This window comes from Arachis hypogaea, chromosome 15, assembly GCF_003086295.3.
Source record: "Arachis hypogaea cultivar Tifrunner chromosome 15, arahy.Tifrunner.gnm2.J5K5, whole genome shotgun sequence".
Classification (NCBI taxonomy): domain Eukaryota; kingdom Viridiplantae; phylum Streptophyta; class Magnoliopsida; order Fabales; family Fabaceae; genus Arachis; species Arachis hypogaea.
The window spans coordinates 128777223-128795984 of record NC_092050.1 but is presented as its reverse complement, the minus strand read 5'-3'; the positions used below and the strand labels follow the sequence as shown (position 1 = coordinate 128795984).

General features: G+C 37.2%; 1 protein-coding gene and 1 long non-coding RNA gene across 3 annotated transcripts; one reads left to right on the top strand and one right to left on the bottom strand.

Moving 5' to 3' along the window:
- Window positions 1-3078: 3078 nt before the first annotated feature.
- Window positions 3079-6438, bottom strand: LOC112750649 (uncharacterized). Its single transcript, XR_003175948.3, has 4 exons — window positions 5699-6438; window positions 5369-5563; window positions 5127-5222; window positions 3079-3746 (listed from the first exon to the last, which is right to left on the bottom strand). It is a non-coding gene; the product is annotated as an uncharacterized lncRNA (long non-coding RNA).
- A 309-nt stretch (window positions 6439-6747) lies between these two features.
- On the top strand, window positions 6748-10191 carry LOC112748872 (transcription factor BPE). 2 transcript variants are annotated; one of them, XM_029293354.2, is made up of 5 exons: window positions 6748-6868; window positions 9055-9120; window positions 9218-9286; window positions 9394-9471; window positions 9837-10191. In XM_029293354.2, the coding sequence occupies exons 1-5, from the start codon at window positions 6839-6841 to the stop codon at window positions 9846-9848; spliced, it is 255 nt and encodes an 84-aa protein (XP_029149187.1). In that variant the 5' UTR covers window positions 6748-6838; the 3' UTR covers window positions 9849-10191. The 2 variants fall into 2 exon arrangements, with proteins under 2 accessions (XP_029149187.1, XP_029149186.1); XM_029293353.2 differs by lacking the exon at window positions 9837-10191 and having other exon boundaries at window positions 9394-9665.
- Window positions 10192-18762: the final 8571 nt, after the last annotated feature.

Sequence of the window (18762 nt, the reverse complement as noted above, 5' to 3'; positions counted from 1 at the left end):
TATACCCATAAGAAACCGGAGGGGGTTGTTGCCAATAAGGTTGATCAATCCCTTGAGGCTCCTCCCATCTTTGATTGTTCCCAAATCCTTGATGCATGTTACCATTGTAGTTTTCATTTCCTACAACATAATTTGAGCCAAACTCATAGCCAAAGTGAGGATGAGAATTCATAATAGCAAATAGAAACAAAAACTAACAAAAATAAGCAACAAAGTCCTAAAGCTAACAAAAACTAACAAATAAGCAAAAAGCAAACATATTCACAATATTCACAATAGCCAATAATGTAACACCATTGCAACTCCCCGGCAACAGCGCCATTAATTTGATACAAGGATTTATACCTGTTCGGAATTCCACAAAATAATTCCGTTGTTAGTATAGTCCAAACCAATAGTCAATCCTCAAATCAAATTAAATTTGGTTTTGTCACAAGTACAAACCCCAATGAAAATTAACCGAAGTATTTGAACTCCGGGTCGTCTCACAAAGAATTACAATAAAGTGCTCAATTATTGGCTATAAAGAACAAAAAAAAGGGGGGTTTGATTTGGTAATTAGCAAGAAAGTAAATGACAAGAAAATAAAATAACAAGAACAAATAAAAGAAATGGAAAGAACTCTTGGCTAGACATAGGTAATTGAGATCACCATCCTTGTCTACAAACCATATATTGACAATTATGAAGAACCAAGCTCATTAAGTCTACTTCCAAAAGTCTTAAGTACGTAATATCTACTCCTAGACTCGAAGTACGTCAAATGGCTTTGATCACATCAACCCATAAGTTCCAACCTATCTACTAATTAGATTAGTAGTGGATTGGTGTCAATGAGTATCAAATTGATCACCAAGGGTTCTCAAATCACCAATTCATTGAGACCCAATGACTCAAGGTCACTCAATTCCCTTAGCCTAGGCCAAGAGTGAGAGAAAACTACTCAAAAACTAGAAGAAATATTTTAACAAACACCTAGTATGCAAGAAAAGTAAACATCATAAAATGCAAGAATTAAAAGAACCCATAACTATCATGAACAAGAAATCAACAATAACAATGAAGATTGATGGTTATCAATGGCTAAGAGAAGGGGGGTTGAATCTTAGCCCCCTTTTTGCTTCTGAACACTTGCTGACTTTTGAGACCAATTCATGAAACTTCTTTTCTTTTTATCTCGTGACTAGCCACGAGACTTTTTCTTTTATCTCGTCCCTAGCCACGAGACTTTTCTTTTTGTCTCGTCACTTGACACGAGATATTTTCGATTTTTGCTCCTGTGCAGTAGAGACAGAAATAGAGTAGAGAAGAGAGAAAATTACACCCAGATATATCCTGGTTCAGCTGCTAAGTGCAGTGCAGCCTACATCCAGTCTCCATCACAAACATGATGGAATTTCACTATAATCTTCCAGATTACAAACTGTAAAGTGCTAACCCAACTTACAAGGGGATTCCCACAGAATCATGAAACACAACATAGATCAACAAAAGAACTCTAAGACATCTATGGCTTTTTCTTTTAATTTTGCACTCTCTGCCTTTTTCCGCTCTATGGCTTTTTTCATACAAAGCTCACTGTTTGCCTTTTTCCATGAGACTCAAGACATGACAAAATTAAACAGAAAAATACTAAACAGAATACATTAAAGGAGAAGAAAATCTGTAAGCTTAGGTAGCTCTGAGAATCTTGTGCCTTGCACTCTCACTGCTTACTTCTAACTCCCTGCTTCAAACCGTGACTGTTCACTCTTTTTATAGAAGAGAGAAGCCTTCACACTTGAAGCCAACACCCAAGCCAACTTCTTCCTTCAAGAAACAGATCCGGTCCGGCCACACAGAGAGAGAAGAGATAACCATGCAATAACCAACATGCAATTACCTCTAGTCCTTCCTTGGTCATCACTCTTCATCAATCCGAGCTCTCCATCCTTGGCTTGCTCTCCAAGATGGATTTCTGGCCCTTGATGCTTCATGATGATGATGGCTTCATCTGCTCCAATCTCTGCCTCTACCATCACTTCGCCACTCTAGCTACTCTCTATGGTGGTTGAGCAGAATCAAAGACAAGACATGCCTCCATGAATCTCTACCTTGCTGGCCGAATCTTCTTCTTTATTTTTGAGCATGAAGAGCCCGAGATTACCTCACCAAATCTAACCATATTTGGTGAAAATCTCAGCCACAACATACTTTTATTTTGGTATGTTTTCTTGCCATCATCATGATGGTCTTGTAGAGTGTTCTTCCTTCACTTCGGTAGCTCATTTTTGCTTTCATGGTTTCCTGGTTAATGACCGAAAGAGAGAAGGAAGAGATGAGAGAGAATAAACTTGGAAAGAAAGTAATTAAATGAGTTAATCAATTCAAGTGAAAAAAGTGCTTTTACTTCCTTTAGAGTGGCGTGTAGCTTTGAGCACATCAATCATGTCACTCATTTTCTCTCTCATAGTTCCTATGCTATTAATGATAATTGAGTGAATTTGAAATCCATTGCATGGTAAAGTTCTTGGATCCGTTGGAAGCAAACGAAGCTTTGTTATCTTTGCTTCATGGTTTCGGACCAAACATGCTTGCCTTAAGCAATTTTATTTTGGGCTTGTAACATTGATAATCACAACTGGCCCAAAAATAATTTATCCATGAGATCTGATGAGGGGCATAAGGCAAATGATAACATTTTCTTTCCTGATGAATTTTTTCGGATCAAGCATGAGAAACAATCATGGGCTTGTAGCATTAAAACTCATTCTGGCTTAATATAACAACTAGCTTCAGCCACAGACACATTTGGACATTCAAGGCTGAGCCAATAATAAAACAGTTGGGCTTGTTAATTTTATTTTGTTTCGGCCCAAAATCAATTCAGCCAAACTCATCATGTATACTTGCATTAGTCAAGGCTGAGTATAATTTGGCTAGCACCAGAATTTTATTTTCGGCCCAATTGTTCCTGCATAGCGAAAATTAATTTATTAGCATTTGTGAATTAATATTTTTGCTATTTATTAAAGTAATAATGTTTAGTCATCACAAATATTTGCTTAGAGTTTTCCAAACTCATCAAAGATAAACATAGAGGAGCATGGAAACATAAAATTGCATTAAAGAAAATTAAGATCCAACAATTGTTCATAAACATAAAAGAGAGCAAAACAAGAGATTAACAAGAGAAACTAAGAATATTAAGACAATAGAACACTAAAATATCAAGAGAGTTGAAATCAAAACAAGAATTAAAAGAGAAATTTGAGAGTGATTAACCTAATTTGACCCTAATTTCTATCCTAAATCTAGAGAGAGGAGAGAGCCTCTCTCTCTCTAGAATTCTATCCTAAAACATGATGAAAACTAAACTATAACTACTTGGTTCATTCCTCCCTCAATTTTTGGGTTCAATAGCATCAGAAATGGGTTGGATTGGGCCCAAAATGAGCTGCAAAATCGCTGGCCACGATTTCACTTTAGTGAACCACATGCTCCATCGGCGCGCATGCTTACATGGCACGTGCGCACCCCTATGCATCAGAAAACTATGGCAAATTTTATATCATTTTGAAGCCCCAGATGTTAGCTTTCCAACGCAACTGAAACCGCCTCATTTGGACCTCTGTAGCTCAATTTATGGTCGATTCAGTGCCAGGAGGTCAGGCTTGACAACTTTACGGTTCCTTCATTTCTTCATGAGTTCTCCCACTTGCATGCTTTTCTCCTCACTTCTTCCATCCAATACTTGCCTTATGAACCTGAAATCACTCAAAAAAATATATCAAGGCATCGAATGGAATTAAAGTGAATTAAATTTAGCTATTTTAGGGCCTAAAAAGTATGTTTTTACACTTAAGCACAAATTTAGGGAGAATTACAAAACCATGCTATTTCATTGAATAAATGTGGGAAAAGGTGATAAAATCCCCCAAATTAAGCACAAGATAAATCGCAAAATTGGGGTTTATCAAGGAGGTCTTGATAAAAGTGGTAATACAGGCAATTCCAATCTATGCTATGAATGTCATTAAATTTCCAATATCCTTCTGCAAAAGAATCGAAGCAGCAACAGCCAGATTTTGGTGGTTGAATAATGAAAAGGAAAGAAACATTCATTGGAAGAGTTGGACAAAAAATGACAAAGAGTAAAAAGAATAGAGGCTTGGGTTTTAAATACTTAGAATGTCAAAATATAGCACACTTGGCTAAACAAGCATGGAGGCTGCTAAAAGAGGAGGATGCTATATGGGCTCGGATTTTGAAGGCCATTTATTATCCTAATTGCAATCTATGGGAGGCAGAAGAAGGAAGAAACGCATCATGGATATGGAAAAGCATGTTGGAGGGAAGAGATTTTCTCAAAAGAAAGGGCTGGTGGAGTGTAGGAAGTGGAGCGAAAATAGATATTTGGGAAGATAACTGGGTGGCAGGAAAAGGAAAACAGGGAATGTGTGTGGATTGTCAACTTCGAAAAGTATGTGAGTTGATAAAAGAAGGAGAGGGTTGGGATGCAAATAAAGTTCGGGATTTATTTCCTGATAACATAGCTGAGTTAATAATCAAAACACTAATTAGCCTAATCAATAGAAGGGATCATTTTGTCTGGCCGTATAGGAGCAAAAGGTCTGGGAGACAATTTGGAGGCTATCGGTACCACAAAAGGTAAGAATGTTCTTATGGAAAGCAATACAAGGAATTCTGCCAGTGAATGCTAGCTTGTATCATAGGAAAATAGCAAAAACATCGTTATGCAATATATGCTAGCAAGCGGATGAATCTGTTGAACATGCATTATTGTTATGCCCATGGGCTAGAGCTGTGTGGTTTGGATCTAGCTTACAAGTTTTGCCTACAGTTCATAATGTGACATCTTTTGGGAGTTGGGTGATGGACACAATTGAAAAGATCAAGAGGGAGACTGGGAAGGACCAGGAAAATATTTTATGCAAATTGGGATGTGTGTGTTGGTGCATATGGAAAGATAGAAACCAGCACATATTTCCGCAATCACAAGTCAAACCAGAAAAAGTAATATTCACTTCAGAACATCTAGCAGCAGAAGTTTATAATGTAATTGAGAAAATTAACAATGAAAATATATCAGAAGCAGGCAGGAGCACAGAGAAGAAGAGAGTTACTTGGAGGCCTCCGCCCAAGGATTGGTTAAAGGTGAACACTGATGCGGCTTTTCACAGGAAAACAGGCATGGCAGCTTCAGCAGTGGTAGCCAGGGACTGGCGAGGAAAAATTGTCTCAGGGTTAACAACAACTTTCAAGTCAACATCATGTTTAGAAGCAGAAGCTCAAGCATACAGAGAAGCACTCATTCTTATTAAAAATCTTCAGCTAGGAAAATGCATAATAGAAACAGATTGCTTACCTCTGGTTCAAGTAATTAAGGCAAAAACTTCTTTGGCAGAGACAGACGCAATCATCAGAGACATTCTCTATCTGCTGAAAGAGGCTCCAGATGTAGAAGTTACCTAGACTCCAAGAGACGGAAACAACTTAGCTCACCAACTGGCAGCAACGGCAGCGGGGAATGGATTACAGAGGCAGTGGATCATCAATCCACCTGCTCAAATTAAGAATACAATAAGAACAGAAGCAGGGTTCGCAACACTTCAGCAGGAGCAAAATATACAGAATCATACCAATTTAGTTCCATTTTCAACAAGCCATCAAAGACAACACAGAGAAGATATTTTACCTGGGAGGGTGGGTGTTGAACCAGGGAAGAGTGAAGAAGCTGGAGTGGATGATCAGACTCGAGCATTTCAAATGCTTGGGTCGAAAACTGGGAGCTACAATGAACCAACAGAGACAAGGGGATGGGCCATTGGTAGAAGTCGCTGGCAGCACCAATGCAACTTGGGAGGTGCCATGGGAGGGGACGACAGGAGTTACCACAGGGCAGGAGTAGGACTTTCCTTAGAGAAATGGGTAAAGCACCCCAGGGAGAACAGAACCACTTGCGCTTTGGAGCGAGGAAGCAACAAGCCACGCGAAGCACAAATGGCCACCATTGAAGACGAGGAGCAACCTTCTTAAAGAAGAGGAGGCGCAACTTCGATGACCTTGAGAAATCAGCACCTGCAGAATCCGATTGAAGCCACTGATGAAGGTCTGGGAGCTTGTTTCATCCACATGCAGCAATAGGCTCAAGCTTTGAAAGATCTCTGGTCGAAGGTGAAGGAGAAGAAGACAGGATTGGGGTCGGTTTGGGGGTGGGTCTCTGTGTGGGTAGTTTTTCGGGTCGGGTTAAGTTCTGATTGTGTGAGCCGAGTCGTTTCTTTTGGCTTTAGGCCATGTCCAAAAAAAAAAAACTCCAGTTTCCTCTCTACTCAGAACTCGCTCGCTCGCTCACTCACTCATTCACTCACTCTCCTAATCACAAATCATAATTAAATAACCCAAAGCTCCCACACACACTCACTCGGATCCCCGTTTATTCCTCTAAACTACAACAATCCCATTAACAAAAGAAAAGAAAAGAGAAAACAACGTACCACACTCCTAAATTTGACTTGTTATGGATCCTCAACTCATTAACGACGCTACATTCTCTGCTGCCATCCTTCAGCTTACACTCTTTCCGAGATTTGGCCCTTCCCCACCACGGGGCTCGGTCTAAGAATCTCCAATTTTGGTGGACAAGACGGTAATTTTTCACCCATTCAAGACTCCTCTCATAACCATAACCACTCCCCCTTCTTCGAGACGCTTCCGCCACGAGTCCACCGTCACCGACTTGAGGCCCGCCGTAATTGCCACTCGCAAACACCGTAAGAGGAAGAACTCACTCGTCCACGCCGCAGCTGCAGTTGCCTCCGAGGACGACTCCTCCAGGATGGTTTCCACCAGTTCTGCCAACGACTTGGTTTGAACTTTGCTTAACTTCGCGTTAAATTAATTAATTAATATCTTGTGTTTGTTTAATTAAATAGTTATTTTTTATTAGTGACTGCTGAATAATTAGTAAGTATTTTAACTTTATTTTAGTATTTGATTTGTTGATTATATATATGTCATTTCATGATTTCAAGTTTTATGAGCTCGAATTAACGAACCAAGAAACTTCCAGAAACTTCCATGTTCTTTACGATGAGTAAAGATTACAATTTAATCTAGGGTGAATACCCATTTTGACCCTGATAATCTTTTTGAAGGACTACGAGGCCCTGACAAAAAAAATATTCATTTCAGTCATTGATATTTAATTTCATGGGATCTGTTAACCCGCTTGATCAATGATCTTTTTCCAAAACATATTTATGTGATACATTAATCACTAATATATCTTCTATTTAATTTTTATAAGTAAAAACAATTTAAAAATTACTATTTCTTAGTTTTACACGGTAAATTTAGTCAATGTAATTGAAAAGTAACAAAATAAAAGCTAAATAACCTTGACAATTATCCCTAAAAGACAAGAAGACTCCCAACAAAAAATAATTTGTCAATCCTAATTAGCTATTAATAAATAAGTTAACATTTTAACATGTCATGTAGGCTTATTTCGTTAATACAGAGAGAAAATATTGATAGTAGAACTAATCCGTCTCACAAAAGTAAAGATCAAGGACCGAAAAGTAAAAGTTAAGGGCCCATTGTCTTTCGAAATAATTGTTAGATACCGTTTAGGGTTTTTTCTCTTTAATATATTTTGGTTTTGTTATAACGTGTGTCATTATTGATAATATACGAAAGTGATGGCGTGCATCTTCATCTGAATTAAATGGCTCAGTTGTTGGATCTGGAAGTAAGGATTTTGCGATTTTGGAATATTTGGCAATTTCGTCAATCCTGAGCGGCTGAGCCACTTTCCAAATTTTAGCTCGATTCTCACTCTAAATATTATTTCTTCTATTGTTTCTATTTTTATAAGGAAAAATAAATAAATAAGAAAATAATGGAAAATGTAGTTGAATAAGCTTGCCCATCGTTTTCATGCCACTCATAATTGGACGAATGATGACTTAGTTTTTTGCTTTGTTGTTTTTCTTTTTCTCTGGATTTATTTGTTTTTTTGTATTTTTCTTAATTAAATACCTTCTAATTGGATGGAAATTTCGGAGTTGAAATTTAAGGATGGAAAGGGTCCTTAATGGGAGATCCCTACCCACTTCATGGAACTTTGGTTAGGACGGGTTCCTTATCATTGGAACTATATGCCAGTAGTTCTAAAAGAATTGAATTGGAATTTGTAGTGTATCCATGTAATAATCCTAATTCAGAATTGCTTGACCAAAGTACTCTTTGAAACATTATGAATAATGTTATATGTAATTCATACTTAAACAAGCCAACCTCACATAGTAGGATAAGGCTTTGTTGTTGTATTCATACTTAAAACACATCACCTTATATCTACTCAATTTTCTCCATCTATTTATAGTCGCTCAACTCAGTCCCTCCTGCCTTGTTTTATTTTTCTCTTCAATTTGCATTCCAAAATTTGGCTCCACTAGATGTATTTGAATATGAGATATGTGACCCATAGGTGATGTACATTAATCATTTTTCTTCTGTCTCAGCTGACATGTTTTGGTGATCAATGGAGGGTCATTCATTGGGGCGCCTGTTGGCTAAGATGTGGATTCAAAACAATCGGACCTGTAGTATTACTATTTTAGTATTTTATGAATTCAAAATATTGAAACTTATATTGTGATGCTGGATTCTGAGTCATTTATTCAACTTGGAACATAATGATTCTGACATTAAAAGGATAAAACTAGGAGGAACAATCAACGAAAATGATGCTTCAAAAACGGAAGTAGAAGTAAGTTTAGTGGCTGGCGACAAGTTAGCCCAACAAAGTAGCAAGTCCATTGAACCACCCAAACAAGATTATATCCATGTGAGAGCAAGAAGAGGCTAAGCTACTGATAGCCACAGTCTAGCCGAGAGAGTAATTCACTTATTTTATCTGCTATAAGTCATGAGTTTTGTACATCATTGGAAGGTCTCTTGGGCTATGAACAAAATGAAAATTTTTAGATGTATCTTTCTTCTTTATACTGTTATTCTTTGGAGCGTCTCACTTAATTGCATTGGCAGGCAAGAAGAGAAAAGATCAATGAGAGGATGAAAATTCTTCAGGATTTGGTCCCAGGGTGTAACAAGGTAAATGTGATATTCTCTCAGCTAGATCAGTGTAAGATTATCCTTTCTGTCTTTCCGTAATCCCACCCTTTACTTTCCCTTATTTTTTTATTTTCAGGTAATTGGTAAAGCTCTTGTCCTAGATAAAATCATCAATTATATTCAGTCACTACAGCGACAAGTTGAGGTGTTTATCTTTATCATTATGTCTATGATTTAAAAACAACAATATTTTGTTTTTTTTTCTTCAACTCCCAAATCTAATTGTATTTTAAGTGAAATTGACTTTTGTAGTTCCTGTCAATGAAGCTTGAGGCAGTTAATTCAAGATTGAGCATGAACCCTACAATTGATGGGTTCTCTTCAAAAGATGTTAGTTTATCAACTTTAATCTGGCAATCATATTAGTTTCCAACATCAACTGCGTGTTCCTTTATGTGCATAAGATTTAAATGATATGGGCAATTGAATATGTGAATTCAATCAATTTTTAAGAACACCACTGCCGAAAGATAACATGGTGATTTGTTTGGAAAATTTGTTTACTAATATGATTTATTATATAGCAATTTATAACAAATAACATTGTTCTTGTAAAAATCAATGTATTATGTCTGGATCAGTATCACTCAGGGGAGAGAGAAATAAACAAAATATAGAAAAGAAAAAATAATGAGCTTTTTGGAAAGGAAGGATTTGATTCCTATATAATCTCGCTGATTTTCCCTGTGTTGCAGCACCCATTATAGATGGGACATCTGTGCTAAGTCATCTTTCATGGCAGGACAATAACTTGAATCTGTCGATTGCTCCTTCATCTGAAACTTTAATTTGATTTGAATGTCAATTACAACCTTAATTTGGCGCAGCCCAGTTTCATCAATTACAGATTTGATTTGAACGACTTTTGGCGGGATACAACCTTAGTTTCTCATATTTAGAATTCATTAAAAATTGTCATTGCAATATATATGAGCAAGAGGAGTAATAATCATCATTTTTAGCTACTATTGTTGCAAACATGACCACATAATAAGTTAATAACATAATTGCATACAAAGTTAATGGCAACCAGAGAAGTTTGACCTCTCATAATAACATCATTATGGTAGGAAGGATTATAGCTTTGATATTAGTGTGCTCATAACGGTTGTTCTCCTTACACCGTTTGAACATCACGAAGATATGCTTAGCATTCAAATTTATGCTTTGATAAGTGGTTGTAACATCCTAAAGCTTTGATCCCTACGTTTTCTTTTGGATTTCTGTCTTAAGTACACCTGGCTTTCTGACCGATAAGGGGTTTTGTGGTGTGCCCTTGAGATTATCTAAGGGTTGATGCACAAAAATGGACGCGGCTGGAATATCTCTTAGAAAAAAATGGAAAGTAGAGAATGTACTTTTGTAGTGATATGAATTGTGACCTAGCTAATTTCAATTGATTCCAAGTACTGTGACCTACCATTTTCAAAAGAACAGCAGTGTTCAAAGTAGATATGCACATTGTCAGTTGGAACTACATCTATATGTTCTTCCATTTTGATATCATTTTCGAAATGATCAAATCAAATCTAAAACATCTCTAGTGCATAATACTTCATGGCATTTGCTTTGAAAACTTCTATGACAAAATTGAAACAAAATAAAACTTGAGAGTATTCTTAAAATTTTTAGCAAACTTTAAAGACAAAAATATACTTTACCAAAAATAATATTCCCACAAGTAAAGATATTAGAGGTGCAGTTTGGATCTATTTTAAAAATAAAATTAATCCAATCTAAATTATTTAATCTGTTACAATAGATTGGATTAATTTTATCTTAATTTTTAATTTTAAGTATTTTATCATTAAAAAATAGAAAGTTTTAAGTTGATAAAATAAATAAATATCAATTCAAAAATTCATAAATGTTAATTAGGTAATTATTCCGAGAGTTACCTGAAACGAATGAATTGGGCCTGAACGTAAGGTCCATACTCTTTCTTGGAATGAGATGCTTCTCTGTCTCATCAACAAGGGGTTGCTATCCGAGCTCTTTGAAGAGGTTGATGAAGGGGGGAGGTGGTAAGCAAGAGACTCTGATGTTTAAGTCAGCAAAGGTTTTAGACAGGTTTTGTGTAGATTGGAGTTCGAAGAATACTTGAAAATGTCAGGGTATTTATAATTGTAAGTGAGCCAATGACCACTTTATGAAGTAGTTTCACCTTTAATGGTGGATAATTATTCTCTTTTATTAGGGAAGTTATTGAGATCTCCTTTCTAGATAAATAGGAGAGATTATAGGAGTTAGTTACTCATGTGGATAAGCAAGGCTAGGCTTGCATCGCCGTGTACGACCTCTTTGAGATCGAGTAGGTTGCAACGTGGGTCCAAGTATTGTAGTGTTGATTGGGCTTTTAATCATTATGGGCTTGGCTCTCGTAATGGGCCAGGGTATGAACTGTGTCCCTACTTGAAGTTGAGTTTCTATAAGTCAAACTCAATCATTTAATCAAGTCGGTTAGTTTGACGTGGTCGGAAGCTGCAGAGGTCGGGTACTCGATGTGAGGGGTAGCTGTAACATTTTGCTTTGTAATTGCTCGAGCGCTTTTTTCGAAAAACGTGTACCATCATTTAAAGTGATGTGGTTTTTACACTTTTGCCCTTATCTCTATATAAACATAACCCCTTCTCTTCTTCCTCTTTTTCATTTCTTCTTCTTCAAAAAACACTTTTGTTTTCTCTCTGCAAGAAATCGGCTTCCTTCACAGAAATCGTTCTTTCCGTTTCTGGTGGTTGTTCCAAGCTTGCATTTGTTGTTTTCCAAAATTTGTTGTGCGGTATCTTTCTCATCATCAAAAGGTTGGCTTTTTACCACTTCTTTCTTTTTCTTCTTTATGTTTTTGTTGGTAGTTGGTGTAAAGTTAGATTTTCTGACTTTGTATACAGAATGAGATTTTTTGGAGTTGCATAGTTTCTGTGTTATACCTGTAGGGTTTCATCTTTCTTGAAAAATATTGTAAAGGTGATTGTTTCTCGATGGGGTCTTGATGTTTTTGTGTGTAGAAATTCTTTTTGTTGTATTTCTTTGTTGCTTTGTGAATTCGGGGCGTATTGTAGTGTATTTTGCCCCTAAATGGTGTCATTGTTGCTTTTGAGAATGGCGTCATTTGAGAATCATATGCATTGTGACCATGCATATAATGTTAGTTGATGATGATGAGTTATGTATAGTTACATTGTGGTTGTGCTCGAGTTATTTATAGGTATGCCTGATGTGTATCTGAATGGTTACGCTGTATCTTTGAAGATTGTGCAGATAACATGGCTGACTTATTTTTGTGGATTTGTAGTAACTGGTTTGCATTTTTCTTTCGTAGGTATATGTCTCAATTTGTAGTAAAAATCATGCCTTCTAACATTCCCGCTGATTTAGACTGGATAGATAGCACAGTCTTGCCTGCCGTGTTTGTAGTAGATAAGGAGATGTTAGAGGAGTTCGAACTTAAACATAGGATATGTAATAGCCAGGAGGAAAAGGATGATTATCTGCTGGAGGCCCCTAACCTTGAAGAGAGGGTGCATTACGCCTGATATAACATGTCAGACGAACACTTTTTGGTCATATATGAATTCTTTTTTACTAGGCTAGGAGTGAATATTCCCTTTACAGAGTTTGAGATGGATGTTTTGTTAAGTTCTAAAGTTGCCCCTACCTAGCTACATCCGAATTCTTGAGGCTTCATGAAAGTTTATCAGTTATATTTGTCGTGAACTTGACCTTCTAATGTCTCTGAAAGTCTTCTCTTACCTCTTCTAGCTTCCAAACCTTTCAGCTCCAGGAAAAAACTATGGGCTTCTTTTAGAGCAATTCAGGGTAGGAAAGTCTTTTTCATTTTTAAGGATTCTTTTCACGACTTCAAAAATTATTACTTTAAAGTCTACTCAGATGATGGGACCCGACCTTTTTATAGGAATGAAAGGGGACAGTACATGTTTTGCTTGTATTGGAAGGAAGTCTCTGTAGTTGTGAAAATACAATTTTGAGGATCTGAACAAATTGGAGCAGTGTATAATGACCTTCTTCTAGGAGACTTGAGGCCGAGCTCCTCATCTAGATACAAAGAAATTCCTAATTTCAAAACCAAGCTATGTCCGAACTGAGCTAGGTATATAGATTTAATTTTTATATAGCTTTTGACGTGCTTATCTTGTTATTAAATCTTGCTTTTCGTTTTGTAAAAAAAAATGACCAGTGATTTTGCTCATTAAAATAGACTTCACCAAGCAAAGAAGAGCGTCGTGGCTCGCCAAGTTCAACTCCAAGAGCTCGAGAAGTCAGCTGATCCCTCAGCTGCCTTTCCTAAGCATGGTCTGACTTCTTTCCAAATAGGGCAACTTGCTCAAGCTTCTCCTCTGCCCAAGGGCTTGGCGGCCTGAGTTATTCCACCCATTCTCCCTTTCTCAAATTCTGGAAGAGAGTCGGAGCGGGTGTTTCTCGTAAACGCAAAGTACCCTTCAACAAGTATGGCAGCGTATATGATAAGGAAATCGACACTATTTATTTTAGCGAGGAATACATCCTTCTAGGAAGCTCCATTTCTATGGATGATGCCTCTTTAGAAAATGGGAGCATCCATACTACTGGGATTTGCACTGTCCTTCTAGAAAAGCTTCTCCAAAATTCCCTTAGTGCTACCTAGAAAGAAGTGTCCAACCTTCGCAAGGAGGTAGATGAATTAAAAGTCCAAGGCTAAATGAGAGGCTGAGAGGAATGCTTTCAAGTCGGATACTTCCATGCTGAAGGAGACAGTGCAAGAATCTAATGCCAAGCTTGAGGCCTTGAAGAAGAAAGCTGAGGAGAGCTCCACTCAGGTTTATCTTGTAGCGGAGCTCTTTCCTCTGGTTTTTTGAATTCATGGCTTTATGATGCTTCTTTGGGTTGGGCTACATTTTCTCCATGCATATACCAAAAAGTGTATTTTTTTGAGAAACCTTTTTGGAGTAAATGTGCTAACACCTCAACTCTAGTTCTCATATTCTTAAAACCACATTTAATGCATGGACGTATAATTTTTCCATTTATAGCAACCATTTCAAAGGCAAAATCTAAGAAGCCAACAACACCACATTTGTATTTGTAACACCATATCACACAGAACTTTATGCCTAGGACGTAAATCAGATGTGGTGAGACACTACGACTTCTAAAAGAATATAATATATATATATATATATATATATATATATATATATATATATATATATATATATATATATATATATACAACCCAACTCATCCTAAAAGGCAAGATAAATACACCTATTTCTTTAACTCAACCTTTTGGAGGGACAAAATACAATATATATATATATATATATATTAGAGAATATACAAACATACATACATAGCCTAAGTACAAAATATAACAGTTCAAAAGTGACATCTTTGCTTGCACAAGGAATCTCCAGACGCTCAACAAGGTGCCTCTCGCCTGCATCTGGAAAACAACAATATATGTATGGAATGAGAATCGGAGGTTCTCAATACGGTAAAAGTGCCTGCATACATAATATATAAGGTCTCAGGAAAGCCAGAGGTATTCTTAGAATCCGACACTCAGATTCAAACTTAAAACTTATTGTAAACTAGAAGTTTCAGTAATCTATTTAAGGAATTCCAAATTTTATCTAACTCTTCACTTTTTGCCACCTCAACCTCCTAATCACCGATGAAACAACCCTCATCACGCCTCCACCATATGAGGGGTCTCTCAAATACATATACATATAATACAAACAAAAAAAATGCAGATAGAACACGAATACAGCAAGTAGGGAAATTAGCAAATAAGCATAGTTAAACAAACAGGCAAACAAAAACAATGCACACTTAAGCAAAACATACAAATGCATATGATGTGTGTCTGTCCTATGGCCGATGAGTCTCATTTGTCAGTTATATAGCTAAACCCGACATGTCCAATGGCGAACCTGGATAGAACACCATAACATGGAGCAAGTGGAATAAAACCACAACCCTTGCATCTTACCAACCCGGAGCAAGGGGAACAATCTCAACCTTTGTCTCTTACCCAGGCAGTGTTACAATTCTCAACTCGGAGCAAGAGCGACTAAATTCAACCCTTGCATCTTACCCGAAGTCTCGAACCTTAACCCGGAGCAAGTGAACAATGCCACTGCATCTTACCCGGTATCTCAACTTATACACCCGGAGTAAGTCGACAATGCTACTGCATCTTACCCGGTGATATATCTCAATCAGATTCAATTCATTCAAAATCACAAGCTAGATTACTTCTCATCATTCATCATTTAACATTGTCCATGCATCGTAAATTAAATTACTCACTTCACAACTCTTTCTTAGTGTCAATCTAACTCCATCAATAGGTTTACTCTCTTTCCTAAGCCTAAATCCAGCTATCAGACCTTAAACAGTGGTTACAGAAGTTTGGAAAAACTAGAGGAATGGTTGATAGTTCAAAAAAATGTGAATTTTCAACAAAACAGTGGTTTCGGAAGGAGCCGAAAAGGTCAAACAGTTAAAAACGAAGTTTTAGTGTAGAACAGGCCATCGTGCATACGCACGCACCAGACAACTTTTTCGGCGAGTGCGTGTGCATCATAGTGTGCTTACGCACAACTTACAAAACTTATAGTGTGCACATTTGCATAGCCTCGTGCGTACGCACGAGTCTTACCACACGCTCTGGTCTATGCGTGTGCACAATAGTGTGTGTACGCACACATACCAGATTTTCTGTTATTTTTGCAACTTTTGGTTTTAAACTTAAACTTCAAACGTACGTAAATTTTTTGTTAAAAATCATTTTTAGTCCCTTCTTCAAACGTTATAAACTTCACAGACCCGATTTTTGTTCAAGACCAATTTTAGAAAATTTGAGGGTCCGAAAACTAAAACTCAAAACTCAAGTTTTTCAAACTTTCCAATTTAAAAACCAACCAAATCCATCTCAAGCATCCTCATGACTCCCAAACACTAATCCACTACTTATCAATCATTTAGTCACCCAAAATACCAATAATTCATCATCAATTCAACATCATATTCATACATACATACATATACATAATTCTATTTTTACACAGACTTTCATTAACTACACCATTCAATATGAACCACCAAACCTTTTAATTATTCAACCCTTCTGGTGCACGAAATTGTGATCTTTAACAATGGCACCAAAGACTTGGAGCTCTCAAACGTGAATCACACTTTGTCACAATTCCGCACAACTAACCAGCAAGTGCACTGGGTCGTCCAAGTAATAAACCTTACGTGAGTAAGGGTCGATCCCACGGAGATTGTCGGCTTGAAGCAAGCTATGGTCACCTTGTAAATCTCAGTCAGGTGGATTCAAATGGTTATATTGAATTGATAATTTCCTGCTGTCTTTATCCAATCATTCCTACTCCTTTCTATGGCAAGCTGTATATTGGGCATCACCGTTGTCAGTGGCTACATCCCGTCCTCTCTGTGAAAATAGTCCGATGCGCTGTCACTGCATGGCTAATCATCTAGAGGTTCTCGATCATACTGGAATAGGATTCACCATCCTTTTGCGTCTGCCACTACGCCCAACACTCGCGAGTTTGAAGCTCGTCACAGCCATCCCTTCCCAGATCCTACTCGGAATACTACAGATAAGGTTTAGACTTTCCGGATCTCAAGAATGGCCGTCCATGGATTCTAACTTATACCACGAAGATTCTGATTAAGAGATCCAAGAGATACTCATTCAATCTAAGGTAGAACGGAAGTGGTTGTCAGGCACGCGTTCATAGGTTGGAATGATGATGAGTGTCACGATCATCACATTCATATTGAGGCGCAAATGAATATCTTAGAATCAGAATAAGCTTGAATTGAATAGAAAAACAATAGTACTTTGTATTAATTCATGAGGAACAACAGAGCTCCACACCTTAATCTATGGTGTGTAGAAACTCTACCGTTGAAAATACATAAGAACAAGGTCCAGGCATGGCCGAGAGGCCAGCCCTCCTAAACGTGATCAATATGATCCTAAGATGAACTAAAAATCATAAGATGTAAATACAATAGTAAAAAGTCCTATTTATACTAAACTAGTTACTAGGGTTTACAGAAATAAGTAAATGATGTAGAAATCCACTTTCGGGGCCCACTTGGTGTGTGCTTGGGCTGAGCATGAAGCTTTCACGTGGAGAGGTCATTCTTGGAGTTGAACGCCAGTTTGTAACGTGTTTCTGGCGTTTAACTCTGCTTTGCAACCTGTTTCTGGCGTTTGACTCCAGAATTGGGCAGAGAGATGGCGTTGAACGCCAGTTTGCGTCATCTAAACTCGAGCAAAGTATGGACTATTATATATTGCTGGAAAGCCCTGGATGTATACTTTCCAACGCAATTTAGAGCACGCCATTTGGAGTTCTGTAACTCCAGAAAATCTACTTTGAGTGCAGGAAGGTCAGAATCCAACAGCATCAACAGTCCTTTGTCAACCTCTGAATCTGATTTTTGCTCAAGTCCCTCAATTTCAGCCAGAAAATACCTGAAATCACAGAAAAACACACAAACTCATAGTAAAGTCTAGAAATGTGATTTTAATTAAAAACTAATAAAAATATAATAAAAACTAACTAAATCATACTAAAAACTATGTAAAAACAATGCCAAAAAGCGTATAAATTATCCACTCATCACAACACCAAACTTAAATTGTTGCTTGTCCCCAAGCAACTGAAAATCAAATAGGATAAAAAGAAGAGAATATACTATAAATTCCAAATTATCAATGAAACTTAGCTCCAATCAGATGAGCGGGACTTGTAGCTTTTTGCCTCTTGAATAGTTTTGCCATCTCACTTTATCCATTGAAGTTCAGAATGATTGGCATCTATAGGAACTCAGAGTTCAGATAGTGTTATTGATTTTTCTAGTTCAGTATGTTGATTCTTGAACACAGCTACTTTATGAGTCTTGGCTGTGGCCCTAAGCACTTTGTTTTCCAGTATTACCACCGGATACATAAATGCCACAAACACATAACTGGGTGAACCTTTTCAGATTGTGACTCAGCTTTGCTAAAGTCCCCAATTAGAGGTGTCCAGGGTTCTTAAGCACACTCTTATTTTTGCTTTGGACCTCGACTTTAACCGCTCAGTCTCAAGTTTTCACCTGACACTTACACGCCACAAGCACATGGTTAGGGACAGCTTGGTTTAGCCGCTTAGGCCAGGATTTTATTCCCTTGGGCCCTCCTATCCACTGATGCTCAAAGCCTTGGATCCTTTTTATTACCCTTGCCTTTTGGTTTTAAGGGCTACTGGCTTTTTCTGCTTGCTTTTTCTTTTTTTTCTTTTCTCCTTTTTTTTCGCTATATTTTTTTTCTTTTTCTTTTCTTTGTTTTTTTTTTTTTTTGCAAGCTTTTGTATTCACTGCTTTTTCTTGCTTCAAGAATCATTTTTATGATTTTTCAGATTATCAAATAACATGTCTCCTTGTTATCATTCTTTCAAGAGCCAACATATTTAACATTCATAAACATCAACTTCAAAAGACATATGCACTGTTCAAGCATTCATTCAGAAAACAAAAAGTATTGTCACCACATCAAAATAATTAAACTAGTTTCAAGGATTAATTCGAAACCATGTA